General features: G+C 42.1%; 1 protein-coding gene and 1 pseudogene across 3 annotated transcripts; both read left to right on the top strand.

Annotated features, from left to right (window-relative positions):
• Positions 1-587: 587 nt before the first annotated feature.
• Positions 588-1,392, top strand: LOC110296646 (thioredoxin domain-containing protein 9 pseudogene; annotated as a pseudogene).
• A 2,981-nt stretch (positions 1,393-4,373) lies between these two features.
• On the top strand, positions 4,374-13,852 carry LOC110296650 (C-type lectin domain family 2 member I-like). 3 transcript variants are annotated; one of them, XM_021165370.2, is made up of 6 exons: positions 4,374-4,408; positions 10,033-10,103; positions 10,824-10,953; positions 11,875-12,049; positions 12,529-12,635; positions 13,613-13,852. In XM_021165370.2, exons 1-6 carry the CDS (start codon positions 4,374-4,376, stop codon positions 13,752-13,754), a joined length of 660 nt encoding a protein of 219 aa, XP_021021029.1. In that variant the 3' UTR covers positions 13,755-13,852. The 3 variants fall into 3 exon arrangements, with proteins under 3 accessions (XP_021021029.1, XP_021021027.1, XP_021021025.1); XM_021165368.2 differs by having other exon boundaries at positions 10,033-10,115; XM_021165366.2 differs by lacking the exon at positions 4,374-4,408 and adding an exon at positions 4,558-4,577 and having other exon boundaries at positions 10,033-10,115; positions 10,824-10,949; positions 11,871-12,049.
• Positions 13,853-14,302: the final 450 nt, after the last annotated feature.

Raw genomic sequence — 14,302 nt, 5'->3', positions numbered from 1 at the left:
TTCACAATAGTCACAAATAACATAAAATATCTTGGTGTAACTCTAACTAAGCAAGCAAAATATCTTAATGTCAAGAACTTCAAGTGAAGTGATTTAAAAAAAAAAATCAAAGAAGACCTCAAAAGGTGGAAAGATTCTCTATGCTCATGAATCAGTAGAATTAATGTAGTGAAATGGCCATCTTAACAAAAGCAATCTATGGATTCAATGAAATCCCCATCAAAATTCCAATCAATTCTTCATAGAGATAGAAGAGCAATTTTCAACTTCATAGGGAATAACAAACCATCTAGGATAGTGAAAACAATTCTCAATCATAAAAGAACTTCTGGAGAAATCACCTTCCTTGATCTCAAGCTGTACTATAAAGCAATAGTGATAAAAACAAACAAACAAACAAACAAACAAACAAACAAAGAAACAAACAAACTGCATGGCATTGGTACAGAGACAGAGAAGTGGATCAATGGAATAGAATTGAAGACCTAGGCCCTTAACAATTGCTGTGAGGTTGAAACCTGTGTGAACCTGGTCGGTATTGATCTCTGGCTTCCTTTCTCCGTAGGCTTCACCAATAGTCCAGCACCAAGACCACTTAGAAAATGGAAGGTAATGGATCCGTCGACATGTTCTCAGAAGTCCTAGAGAAGCAGTTCCTCCAGGCTGCTAAGCTAGTGGAAAATCACTTGGACTCTGAAATTCAGAAACTGGATCAGATTGGTGAAAATGAACTGGAGCTGCTCAAAGAAAAGAGACTGGTGACGCTCAGGTAGGCTCAGCAGCAGAAACAAGAGTGACTTTCCAAAGGGCACCGGGCGGTACAGAGAAATCTGCAGCGAGAGACTTCTTTTAAGAAGTCAAGGAGAGTGAGAAAGTGGTTTGCCATTTCTACAGAGACTCCGCATTCAGGTGTAAAATACTAGACAGACATTTGGCAGTTCTGACCAAAAACCATCTTGAAACCAAGTTTTTGAAGCTGAATGTGGAAAAGGCACCATTCCCCTGTGAGAGCCTGTGGATCAAGGTCACCCCCACATTAGCTCTCTTGAGAGATGGCAAGATTATGTTGTTGGATTCACCGACCTAAGAAATACAGATAGATGACTTCACTACAGAAACTTTAGAATGGAGACTTGGTTGTTCTGATGTTATCAATTACAGTGGAAATTTAATGGAGACACCATTTCAGAGCCAAAAAAAAAAAAAAATTGGGGACAAACTTCACAAAGCTGAAAAAGAAAACTATCCGAGAAAAGAAATATGATTCTGATTCCGATGATGATTAGACCATGCTGTACTTTAAAACCTTCTGTCTGTCTGTCTGTCTGTCTGTCTGTCTACATCAGAGTTAAGTGTATTTTCTAAATTCCACTGATTTCGGCCTATTGACCATCCAATATTTTTATTCCAGCGTGTACACTGTTTGATCATTTTGTCTGCAGTCATTATGTATAACTTGAGAAAAACAGATATTTTAAATTACCTGGGAAGGGTCTGAATTCTCTATTTTTGTGATTGATTTTATCATAACGTGATTCTTCTATCTTTAAACCATTCACACTTCTGTTTTTAATCTCCTGCGTTAGAAGTAGGAATTTGCCAACTATTGTAAGAGCCAATGAGTGCTGACTATACGCCAGGCTGGGCATCATCTGCTAGGCACCACATGCACTTACTTGTCCGTGATCTGCTTCATGGAATGGGTTTCAGGAACTATTAAAGACTCACTCATGGTGACTCTGCTGATAGCAGCAGGAAACTCAGGGTGTGAGCACATCGCCTTATTTAAATGATCCTCATTGCATACGCACATTATGAGACCTGCGAAAACATAATTAAACCATTTTTGAGTGGTAACATAAGGAATTCCATTGGCTGCTCAGTAAAACAACTTTAGCAAAGGTGAAAATAATTTTTTAAAAGCGTGATTCTGGAAACTATGCGATCATATAGCAAACAAAAACATTTTTTTTTAAAATATAGGTCATGTGCTTAGCATGAACAGAAAGAATCTGATGCCCGGAAATAAATAAGCCTTGGTAAGAAAAAAAAAAATTGAAGACCCAGAAATAAACCCATACATCTTTGGTCACCTGATCTTCGACAAAGAAGCCAAAACCGTACAGTGGAAAAAGAAAGCATTTTAAAGAAATGATGCTGGTTTAACTGGCGGTCTGTATGTAGAAGAATGCAAATTGATCTATTTTTATCTCCCTGTACAAAGCTGAAGTCCAAGTGGATCAAGGACCTCCACATAATAATGAGGTACACTAAATCTAATCTCTTTTAGAAGAGAAAGTGGGAAATAGCCTCGAACACATTGGCACAGGGAAAATTTCCTGAATAGAACACAAATGGCTGAGGCTCTAAGATCAGCCATTGGCAAATGAAAAGCTTCTGTAAAGCAAAGGACACTGTCCACAGGACAAAACGACAACCTACAGATTGGTAAAAGATCTTTACCAACCGTACATCTGATAGAGGGCTAATATCTAAAATATGCAAAGAATACATAAAATTAGATCCCAAAGATCAAATAACCTGATGGAAAAATGGGGTATAGAGCTAAAGAAAGAATTTTCAACTGAGGAATCTCCAATGGCCAAGAAATACCTGAAAAGATGTTCAACATCCTTAATCCTCAGGAAAATGCAAATCAAAACAACCCCGAGATTTCTACTTTACACCAATCACAATAGGTAAGATAAAAAAGTCAGGTGACAGCAGATGCTGTTGAGGATGTGGAGAAAGAGGAACACTCCTCCATTGTTGGTGGGATTTCGAGCTGTACAACCATTTGGAAATCAATCTGCCAGCTACTCAGGAAATTGGAAATAGTTCTTCCTGAATAACTAGCTACACAACTCCTGGTCATATATCCAAAAGATGCTCCATTATCCCACAAAGACACTTGCTCAACTATGTTCAAAATAGCCTTTTTTTATATAATCAAAAGCTGGAAACAACCCAGACGTCCCTCAAGGGAAGAAGATGTGTTATATTTACACAATGAAATATTACTCAGCTATTAAAAACAAGGGCTTTATGAATTTTGCAGGCAAATGCATAGACCTAGAAAATATCATCTTGAGTGGGGTAACCCAGACCCAAAAGGACATGATCTGAATTCACTCATAAGTAGTTATTAGCCCAAAAGCTCAGAATACCCATGATACAAGTCACAGACCATACGAAGCTTAACAAGAAGGAGGCCAAAGTGTAGATGGTTCAATCTCACTTAGGAGGAGAAACAAAAAAATCATGGGAGTCGGAGGGAGGAAGGGACCTGTGTGATAGAGGGGAGGGGGAGGAAAATGGGTGGGCAGGATCAGGTTTGGGAAGAGACAGGAGAGAAGTCCAGAGGGCTAGCTGTATCAACTAACTGAATGCCCCAGAGCTCCTAGGGACTAAACCGCTAATCAAAGTGTATCCACCGATGGGTCCATGGCTCCAGCTACATATGTGTAGCAGAGGACTGACTGCCTCATCCTGCTTCAGTGGGAGGGGAGGCACTTGGTCCAGTAGAGGCTTGACACCCCAGAGAAGGGGGATGCTCTAGGCTCTAGGCTTGAGGCAGGGGTAGGTAGGTGGGTGGGAGCAAGGAAGTGGGGAATGACATGAGGGGTTCATGGAAAGGAGGTGAGGAAGGCAACAACATTTGAAATGTAAATAAATAAAGTAATTAATAATAAAAAAGAAATGTTCTCAACAGTAAAGTCTTGGTGAGGCAAAGAGAAAGTAGACAGGCATAATAGAGAAAGGTCAAGTATGCCTAGTGATCTTCTGCAGTGAATAGAGTTATATTTGACTGGAGTCCAATGGCACAGCTGAATGGTAGACTTCACGCTTCTCATGTACAAAGCTCTGAGTTTGATCCCTGTCACCATACACAATAAAAGTGCCTTTCACACACACACACACACACACACACACACACACACACACACACACACACACACACACACAAGGCCGGGCAGTGGTGGTGCATACCATTAATCCCAGCACTCGGGAGGCAGAGGCAGGCAGATTTCTGAGTTCAAGGCCAGTCTGGTCTACAGAGTGAGTTCCAGGACATCCAGGGCTACACAGAGAAACCCTGTCTCAAAAAAGTCACTTTTTGTACCTTGAAATCTAAAATATGTCTCAACTCTGTTTATTTCTTTTACAGTATAACATGCTCCGCCCCCCCCCCCCCCCCGCAGTTTTTCAGTTCCAGATCTAGGTAGGCACCCAATCTCTGGCAGCTTATCAAGTCAGCTGATGTGAAAATCTGCCCACAACTCACAAGCTGTCTACAAAATATAGAGGGAAGACAGAGGGAAAAAGGGGCGGGCTCATTGCTTCAGCAAGAAGATAGTGGTGCAGAGCCTCCCATGCTAGATTGCTTGGAAACGGAGAAAAACCGTACGTATTTAATGAAATGCTAACTAAACTAAAGTGGGGGAAGCTTCCTCAGGGAAGCTGGATGTCACTCCTGTTAGCCTGCCACAGTGGATCTCTATAGACAGGCTGGGGTGGGGTGGAGGGTGGGAGCTCTGCTATGGTAGAAAAGTACGGATGCCACTCTGTGCTTTCTGGTATGGCCTGTGTTACTTTAATGTGTTGGGGGAAAGTGCAACCAATAGAGAACTTGTTAGTACCTCTTTCCAGGGTATCTCGAATTTACTCCAATAACTTACAGAAAGTGCTATAAACAAATGGCTCCCAACACACCAAGAGGCTGGGATTTACTGTGCTCAATTGCTGTAAGTAAACTGTAGCAGCAGTGGGTATTGTTGGTGTCAAGTTTGAACAAGGCCCCGTGCCATCACCCCCACCCCCAGCAGTTTTAGAGATACCCTCAGATACTCCTTTGGGGAAATGTCTGTGTGTCTCCCATTGACTTGAGGGCCTGCACTCATACTTGATCCTGAGATCCCTGCTACTCTAGAAGGACATGGTCCTTTTGAGTTTGTAAATCAAAGCAGGTACCCAGATTCCTGGAGGGTTGACCAGAGGACCTTGGGCTTGCTCTGGCACACCCTGCCACCCAGCCCACACCTAAAGTGCCCCTTCTCCACACCTCCCTACAACTTTCCTTTCAGGCTCCCATAGCACATGGTGCACTCCCCCTTCCCCAAACCCCCAAGCTTTCCGAATTTCTCTCTCTTCCTGAGGACACTGGTATCAGGTAATACTCTTTCTGGCCTTAAATGACTCTTGTGGCATCAGGGAACAATCAGGTTTTTTCCAGTAGGGTGGGGTGGGAGATTTATCCCATCCACAAATCCATCTACAGTTTTAGTTCACTGGGTGCTGGGAATGAACCAAGCCCTCCTCTGCAAGAGAAGCAAGCTCCCTTCACTGTTGAGCCATGACTTTACCCCCACTTTAATAGTTTTGTTTAGGAATAAAATATCAAATTTCTTGAAAAGCAGAGTTCACAATTGTTGTTAGATCAAGGGCCTAGTGGCAGCCTAGGGATACCAGGCAAGCTCCTTCAAAGTGGACAGCCTAGCTGCTATGATGACTGGAACACTGTTCTGGGAGGTGGGGGTCAGGCCGAGGAAGAGGGAGATCTAACCATACCTCCCTTCAACCCTAGGGCCCTACTCCATGCCATCCTGTGCACCCCTAAAGTACCCTCCTCCACAGCTAATCTCCATGCCATCCTGTGCACCCCTAAAGTACCCTCCTCCACAGCTAATCTCCATGCCATCCTGTGCACACCTAAAGTACCCTCCTCCACAGCTAATCTCCATGCCATCCTGTGCACACCTAAAGTACCCTCCTCCACAGCTAATCTCCATGCCATCCTGTGCACACCTAAAGTACCCTCCTCCACAGCTATCCTGCACCCTTAAACAGACCCTTAAACAGAGTGTAGAACAGCGTCTTCTGAGGCATAGTAGCAGGTATGATTGGCTTGCTGCCTTTGACTGTGAGTTATAGCCAGGTTCCACCAAGTCCCATATTCCTCACAGTAAGCCAGAACACCTGTTGTGTTGGGAAAACTTACAAAAGTAAAGATTTCCTTTGTTCTTCAGACATTTCTATGTGCTAAAATTGGCAGACAGGTCCTCACAGCAGTGGCCAAGGTCCATAAAGCAACTGAATTTGGTGAAAGTTACTGTATCTGCTGTCTGCACACTGGGCTCTCTAGAAGCCACCGCAGCTTCTCTAACGTTTTCACCTCCTCTGACTGATACCCAAAGAGAAAGGTCACGAGTAATACTACTGTTTCTCAGGTAAGGGCTGAGGGGTTTGGGAGCTAGATGAACAACTATGGCCTTAAGAGAGTCCAGGACTAAGAATTAAGATGGCGATTTTCTAAAATGGCGGTTTATTCATCACCTTCTGAACCAGAGAACAAAACTTGGCTGCTATAAAGAAGTCCTTGCAAGTCTTTTTTCCTGACAGTGGTGGTCTCTGCTGGTGATCAAATCCAAACAATTCAAGGCCAGAGTAGGATGTGGTTTTTTGATTGACACATTAAAATGAACGCATACGCTCTTTGTTTCATTATGGTGAATATATTCAAAATCCCTTGGATTAGCTTTAGAAATACGTTATTATGAGCAGTATTAATCCTACTGTGCCTTTGAACAACAGATCTGATATCACTTTAAAGAAATTATTGTCTGTTCTGTCTCTACTCCCCGCAGCCACTGGTAAAAGATATTTTTACTTGCTTGTGTGTTTACAATAGCCAGCACATGGAACACACTAGTAGGCTTCTCTGCTGACTTAATAAGCCAATTTGAGCTGAATTAAAAGTAGAAAAGCATATTTAATTCAGAACACTTCCAGGGCAAGGTCACCAGTGTCAGGGCACAATGTGGAAGTCCTGCCCAGGCTATGGCAGGGAAGGTGTTTTTATAGATTGTCGGTGAAGGAAAATGACCTGTCTGCCACAAGCTGGGCTTGAGTCCCAGGGTGGTCACCTAGGCTGGGGAGAAGGTTGCTACAGCTGCCATGAATGTGGAACTGGGCTTTGGGTGCCAGGGCTGGGGTGGTGGGAGGTTCGTGGTGGGGGAGGCTCCAACCAAACAGACATCAGCATCAGTGGATGAGTGTGGAAAAACTGTGATACATACTCCCATATATATTGGAATACTATGCACTAGTAAGACAGGATGTCTTTTGTGACAACATGGGTGGACCTGGGTGACATGCTGAGACAAATTAGTCAGGCACTGAAAGCCCAACATTGTTCATCAGTTGTAGAGAGGTTTGTTAGCTAAAAGCAGACAGGAGTTTCCACTCTTTTCTTGGATTTGGAAAGATTTTTTAAAGCACAGTGCAGAACTAGAAATCACAATGAAACCATGCCTTTAGAATATGAAGGGGTTTAGAAATCTCCCAAGACTTACTTTCTATAGGGAGTGTGAGGAGGGCTGAGGAGTGCTCACAGCAACACATGGCTGAGAGGTGCTGGGGCTGGAAATGAGCACAGGAGAATTTATCATGCTATCTTTTTATATCCTGTAGAACTAGAAAAAATGAAGGCTGGGAGTTCTATGTGGATCCAAACTCCAAAAGCTCAGTGCTTAAAGCCTTCGTTCTAATCCTAAGGATCCTTTCCCTGCTTGTTAATGTAATAGAAGCTTCCTGGTATTTTACATGTGCGAAAGTGAGCAAAATGCAAGGGTTAAAGTCAGTGAAAACTCTGTAAAAACTATAATTAGCACTCAATAAAATTAACTCGTTTGGTATACATTTCTATGAATTTTGAAAACATATAGTCAGGTGTTCTTCATCAAGATATATATGGGCTGGAGACTTGGCTCAAACACTTAGAGCATTTATTGCTCTTGCAGAGACCTGAGGTTTCATTCCCAGCACCCAAATGTTGGCTCACACACCCACCTCTAACTCCATTTTCAGGGATCCAATATATTTTCTAAATTCTTCTAACACTAATCATGCATGTAGTACACATACATACATACATTACATACATACATTCTTACATACAGCTGACAAAGCACTCTTACATGTAAAATAAATAAGACTAAAACAGTCATTTTAAAAGTATATACAGAGCCCCTACCCTACCTGTTTCCCCATTGTCTGCTGCAGACACTCTCACCACTCCTCTGTCACAGCCATGAGTAGTCACCTTTCCAGATGCCATAAAATGGGTCCATGAAGCAGAGATGTCCCACAAGAGTTCTTTCAGCTTGTCAGGGGGTTCTGCTCATCAGTCACAGTGCAGTGCCAATCAGTATCCTGTCAGAAACATGCACTGCTGGTGAGATGCTGAGAGACCATACCCACAGCATCGCCTACACAGAATCATGCTCTGAGTTCAGAAATTTGCATGAATCTCACCAGCAAATACTATACAAAGAGGTTGTGAAAAGCTGTCAGGAAACTTCTAGAGAAGTGAGAGGAGGAAGTGAATAGTGGCAGTTGGGGGTCTCTTCTCAAAGGAAACTGGGACTTCCTGTAGCTCTCTGACCTCGTTTGCATAAGCTTACTTTCAGTCTTAGTTTAGGGACACTTTGGGGAAGAAGCTCTTGGGTGGGACATTTGGCCTGTTAAAGTGGCATGAGATAGGGCAAGCACAGGCATGTGTTCCAAGTTGTTTCTTGTGTTGAGAGGTTTACCTTGTCATCAGCTTGGGGATACTTCAATGGTCACAAATATGTCATTTTCACAGGGATCCTTAAAGCTGCTGCAAATATTCACATAAAGATGTCTTGCAACTTGAATTCCTTTCCAGCATGGGAATATGTGGGTAGGATGGGAGCATATCACATTTTACACTTACAAACAGCTTTGTAGTAGCTGTACAATTTAGCCTTAAGAAGTTGTTAGTTCTACCTCAACATGGACATCCACATCAATGTATAACCATCCTGTTTTGCAGACAGTGAGTTTGCTCTTAAATCTAAGATGATTTTGCCCAGGACAAGTTCACAAACATTCCCTTACTTTTCTAAAAATCAAATGACTTTATGATATTAAGTTTTGTGCTTGGATCTATATGTCTACAAATGGACTGTAGTAATTTGTGTCCATTAATTTATTTTTTTAGCAGGCAGATAGAAGGTTATTTCAGTAGCACACACTGGAGTGATGCTACCCTTTTTCTGTCTAAAGACTGTCCATCTCTGTTAAGTGTCTGTTGACCACCCACGTGTTTTTGATCTCATTGTGGAGTCCGGTTTTCTGCTGTGTTGTTTCAGTGTCGACTCTGATGCTAGCACCAGGCTTTCATTCCTGTTCCCATGAGAATATGAGACATCAGGTCAGGCCTTATGATCTTTCTGATTTTGACCTCTTCATTCTCAGAATAATTTTTGACTGTTAATTTTTGACTCTTTTAAATTTTCATATTACTTCTCATTCAGCTTGGTGCTATGATTTTTTTCTGAAGGCAACCACCCCTCTGGAATATGTTGCACATATATGTGTGTTCAGGAATTGTTGGCATGAGCAATATGGAGTGTTCTAGTTCATTATGTGTTTAGCGCTGCCTTGATTTTGTTCTTTATTTCAAAAATGTCACATGTATGAGTGCTTGGCCTGCATAGATATCTATGGATTGTGTGCATTCCTAGTGCCCACCAAGGTCAGGAAAGTTCTCAGAGTTCCTGAATATGGATTTACAGAGGTTTGTGAGCTTTTATATTGGTGCTAGATTTAACCCAGGTCCTCTGAAAGATCAACAAATGCTCTAAACCACTGAGCCAACTTTCCTTTTTATTTCTTTATATATTTACATGTAGTTTTTGTTATGCTGACTATGAACATCCTATATTTAGATTTGTAATTTTATGGTTTTTTTGGCATTACTGTCTAAGATATTAATTTCCACTCGACAGGACAATACAACTGATTTTACCATGCTGTTGCCCTGTCCTACAGTTTTATAAACTCATTTTTTTTTTACATCCAACGGTCTTTTGTAGATTTGTTTGGATTTTTATGTAGATAGAACCCTGTCATCTGTGAAAAGAAACACTTTCACCTGTTTCTGAGAAGCATAAACCTCCTTTCATTCTTTAAGAGACTCATTTTATGTATGTGGCTGTTTGCCTGCAGGTTTGTTCATAACATGAATGCCCAGCGTGTACAGAAGCCAGAAGAGGGCAATGGACCCCCTGGAACTGGAGGTGTGCAATGTTGTAAGCTACCTTCAGTTCAAGTCCTCTGGAAGAGCTGAAAGAGATCTTAATAGCTGAGCCATTCTCCAGACACCTGACCCTATTTCTTTGTCCTGGCGAGGACCTCCTGGGAAAAAGTCCACCCAGAGTAATGAGCAGACATCTGACTCTTGCTCTTGATTACTGGGAACACATTCATAATGGCACCATTGAGAGTGCGGCTGACTGAAGTTGGACTTACTGTTTTGTTTTTAGTGGATGGATTTTGTAGGGTTGAAGAATTTCCTTTCACTTCTATTTTCCACATATTTTTGCTGTTTATTGAGATATTTCTAATTTTTCCTCTTTTCCTATTTTGTTACTATGTCTAATTACATCAATTTATTCTCTAGTGTTTCCATAACTCCTTCTAGCCAGGGTGCTTTTTATGGAGCCAAATCCAGATTTTTGTTGTTTGCATTTCACTGGGATCCCCACTCCCTCCATTTTTGCTCTTCCATTATTCACCCTGAGTTCAGTGACCAGAAGGCTCCCTGGCAGAAGTTCTGTTCCCATCCTCTCTAGACTTCTTTCTACCATGGACATCCTTTGTGGACCAGGGCCTTCTCAAAAATGGTTGGCAGAAGCCTTTCAGGACCTGATAGGCAATTGTAAAGCAGACTTTGTGGTGATTTTATTTTATTTTGAGAGAAATTCTTAAAATTGTCACTCTTATATTCATATTTTCAGGTAAAATTCTCCAAGGAAAAGGTCTCATAAGTATCTCCCGTGAGTCTCGTGCTAAGCTTTATGCCTGCTATGGAGTGATCATTGTCCTCAGTGTAGCTATAGTTGCTCTTTCTGTTGCTTTGTCAGGTAAGTGACTTATTCTCCAAATTATATGACACTTTGTCCACATTCACATGGTCAGTTATACTTACTGACCACTGTGACCCAGGCATTGTGGGAAGGGCTCTGGAGAAATCACACTGGAAATTCCTGTTCTCTGGGAACTTAGGTTCCAGCTGGAAGGTGCAGTGAAGGAACACACAGTCTGTGGTGTACACAGGAGTCTTGGCTTGGCATCTGTGAGAAGATGAAATTCAGTATGCTCTCAACTGAGATGTCAGGGACATAAATCTCCTTGGGAAACTGTTCAAGGCAGAGAATAAAGAGAGGAAATTTCAAAGTAGGAACCTCAAAGGTGAGGACAGGGAAGAGTAATATGGCCAGGAAGATACAGTGCCTCCCACCATGACCTAGTTTAGTTACCAGGCTTAACTGAATTTTCAAAGTATTAAAAGGAAAGTTTCTGAAGTAAGGAATTTATAGGATTTTATTACCACAATATTCAGAATAGTGCAATAAAATCTTGCACTGTCCTCTTAAGTATGTAAATCATTTTTTAGTGCAATGTGTCCACACTGTATACACTGCCTACCCAAAAGTTCTCACTGCTATCTCAATTATCAGGTTGGGTGTCAGTAGGTGTCCCTACAGAGTGCTTGCTGCAGTAGCAATCCCTATTGTAGTAAATAGTCATCCAGAGCTCAGAAAGTGATGCTGTTATAGAAGTGCACTTCCTGGGAGCCCTACTGACAGTGAGCACCTGAGAGAATGGGACAGAGGCCCATGGTCAGAGGCCTTTAGATAAAGGCCCATCATGCTCAGGAGAGGATTCCTACAGATCAGTTAGGAAAGCTACCATCAGATTCATACCTCACAGCTGAGCTCAGGAGGGTGTGCCAAAGAGAGATGACCTGCTTGTCATGATTCATTGTATTCTCTACATTTTAGCAAGAAAGACAGAACAGATCACAATCAAAAATACCTATGCTGCTTGCCCAAGACACTGGATTGGAATTGGAAATAAATGTTTTTATTTTTCTGAATACACAAGTAACTGGACATCCGCCCAGGCCTTCTGCATGGCACAAGATGCTCAACTAGCTCAGTTTGACAACCAGGATGAGCTGGTAAGCAATGGGCAGGGAATGGTTTGTCTGTCTGTTCTGTTGAATATTTTATTGCCTTGAGATAGAGAGTTACAGATGAGGCCTCAGGAAGGATCTCATCCCAAGCACATGGAGACATAGGGAATGTGAGTGTGCGCCATTTGCTGATGCTTGACTTCTGACTGGAGCCCTGAGACAGTCAAGAAACATTCTCTCATGAAGTGCTCATAGTCAGCTGGAAGGTCAGATATGCCATTTTAATGGACACCTGGTGGTCATCAGTGTTTTCCCATATGCTGGCACATGTTGGGTACAGAAGGAGACAACTGATAATAACTGCAGTGGGAGGTTAACCCAGAACTGTCCAGGCCACAGAGGAATGTGACCCTCAGTTACACCCTCCTGTTATCTCTAGAGAAAGGTGTGGAGTGGAGAGACTCCAGGATCATCTGAAACAAAGAGACACATGTATTCTTGACTTTTTTTGTGTTTTATGACAGAATTTCCTAATGAGATACACGGGGAATTTTGATTGCTGGATTGGCCTGCACAGAGAGTCATCAGAGCATGCTTGGAAGTGGACAGACAACACTGAGTATAACAACATGTATGTTTTCATGATGTTTTTCTTCCATTATGTTCCTGTGTTGTGATATGTGTGTGTTGTGGCTATGAGAGATGAAAGTCAATGTCATGTGAAGCCAACTATACTGGGAAGTAAGAAAAAAAAATGAACCCTTGGGCTGGAGATGTGGCTCAGAGGTAGAGAGTGTGTTTACATGCAACAGCCAATCCCCAGAAAGCTCTACATACCCACAAACTTAAATCCTTCAGAGGTTTTCCTGTTTATTGGCCTTCATTTTCAAAGCCTTTACATCGTGTCGTTTTACTCAAAATATTTACCATAATGATGGTGTCTGGGAGTAGCTATTGTTTGGTCTGGCTCTAACTTAAATATTTCTGTTGTTGATAAATGCCCTGTGAGGGATATAGACAGAGCCTCAGACGGCCAGTGGGGGATCTGAAGCCCCAGAAACCCACTGCAGAATCTGCAAGCCTGAGATTCAGCACTCCACTATTCCCATGGCTGCACCTGTTCAGGAAAGCAGAGACTCTAAGCATATTTGGAACCTTCTCTAAAGTCTTGTCATCACTGAGCACCCAAAACAGTCCTCGGGTTTGAGCTGTTTTACTGGGATGGTTAATCACAGACTCAGTCACATCCATCATTGAAGCCCTTAGAGCAATTTACTAAGTGGGCATCCCCATATATAAAATGCCTAAAAACAGAATTGAAAATCACCCTTAGTGGGGTCACTCATGGCTGCAGTTCATTTGAACATGGCAGCAAGCACCAGCCCAATGCCTTGTACACACATTACAGGATTCACCATGGACAAATGACAAAAGAGTGGTGTTCAAATCCTGAGGATGTGAGACAGTAGGTATGAAACTAATGCAGGTGATTCCTCAGGGACTCTTTGATTCATATTACCAAAAAGCAGTGGAGACTGGTGAGATTTCATTACAGGAGCAAATGCAGTTCTGGGCTCTGCAGGCTTACTGTTTTTGGTTTCTTTTCAGGACTCTCATCCAAGGAGAGGAAAGATATGCCTACCTGAACAACAACGGGATCAGCAGTTCCAGGATTTATTTACCTCGGATGTCGATTTGTAGCAAGCTCAACAACTACAGCCTCCACAGCCAAACTCCTTCTCCTGTCTAGCATTTACCAAGAGACTCTTCTTAGCCTGTTATCTATGGGTGCTACTTTTCCCCCTATGGTCCCACACTGCTATCAACCGGGATTGAGAATATTTTATAACATCACAAATGAAAACCATGGAGTCTGGAGAGATTGCTCAGTAGTTAAGAGCACTGACTGCTCTTTCGCAGGTCCCCAGTTCACATCTGAACAACCACATGGTATCTTACAAACATCTGTAATGACATCTCATGTCCTCTTCTGGGGTGTGTGGAAACAGCTACACTATACTTACATATAATAAATAAGTAAATCTTAAAGAAGAAAAAGAAAACCATCTTAGAGAGGTGCATACATGGAGGATTACAAGACCATAGATGAGTTTTAAATAGATGTCAGCACTCATACCTTAAGCCTAAAGTACAACTATTAGTGAACCCTCCTTTTATGATATTAAGGTTTTGTGCAGAGAATTTCTTGTTTTGAATTTATGAGACCACAAAAACGAGTCCCACAATGTGCGTGTGACCTTTACTAATGAAAGCAGAATGGCTGGGATAGTGAGAAGC

The sequence above is a fragment of the Mus caroli genome, unplaced genomic scaffold (assembly GCF_978045245.1).
Source record: "Mus caroli unplaced genomic scaffold, Mus_caroli_1 scaffold_7, whole genome shotgun sequence".
Classification (NCBI taxonomy): Eukaryota; Metazoa; Chordata; class Mammalia; order Rodentia; family Muridae; genus Mus; species Mus caroli.
The sequence above is the reverse complement of the archived record's forward strand: the minus strand, read 5'-3'. Positions and strand labels throughout refer to the sequence as shown.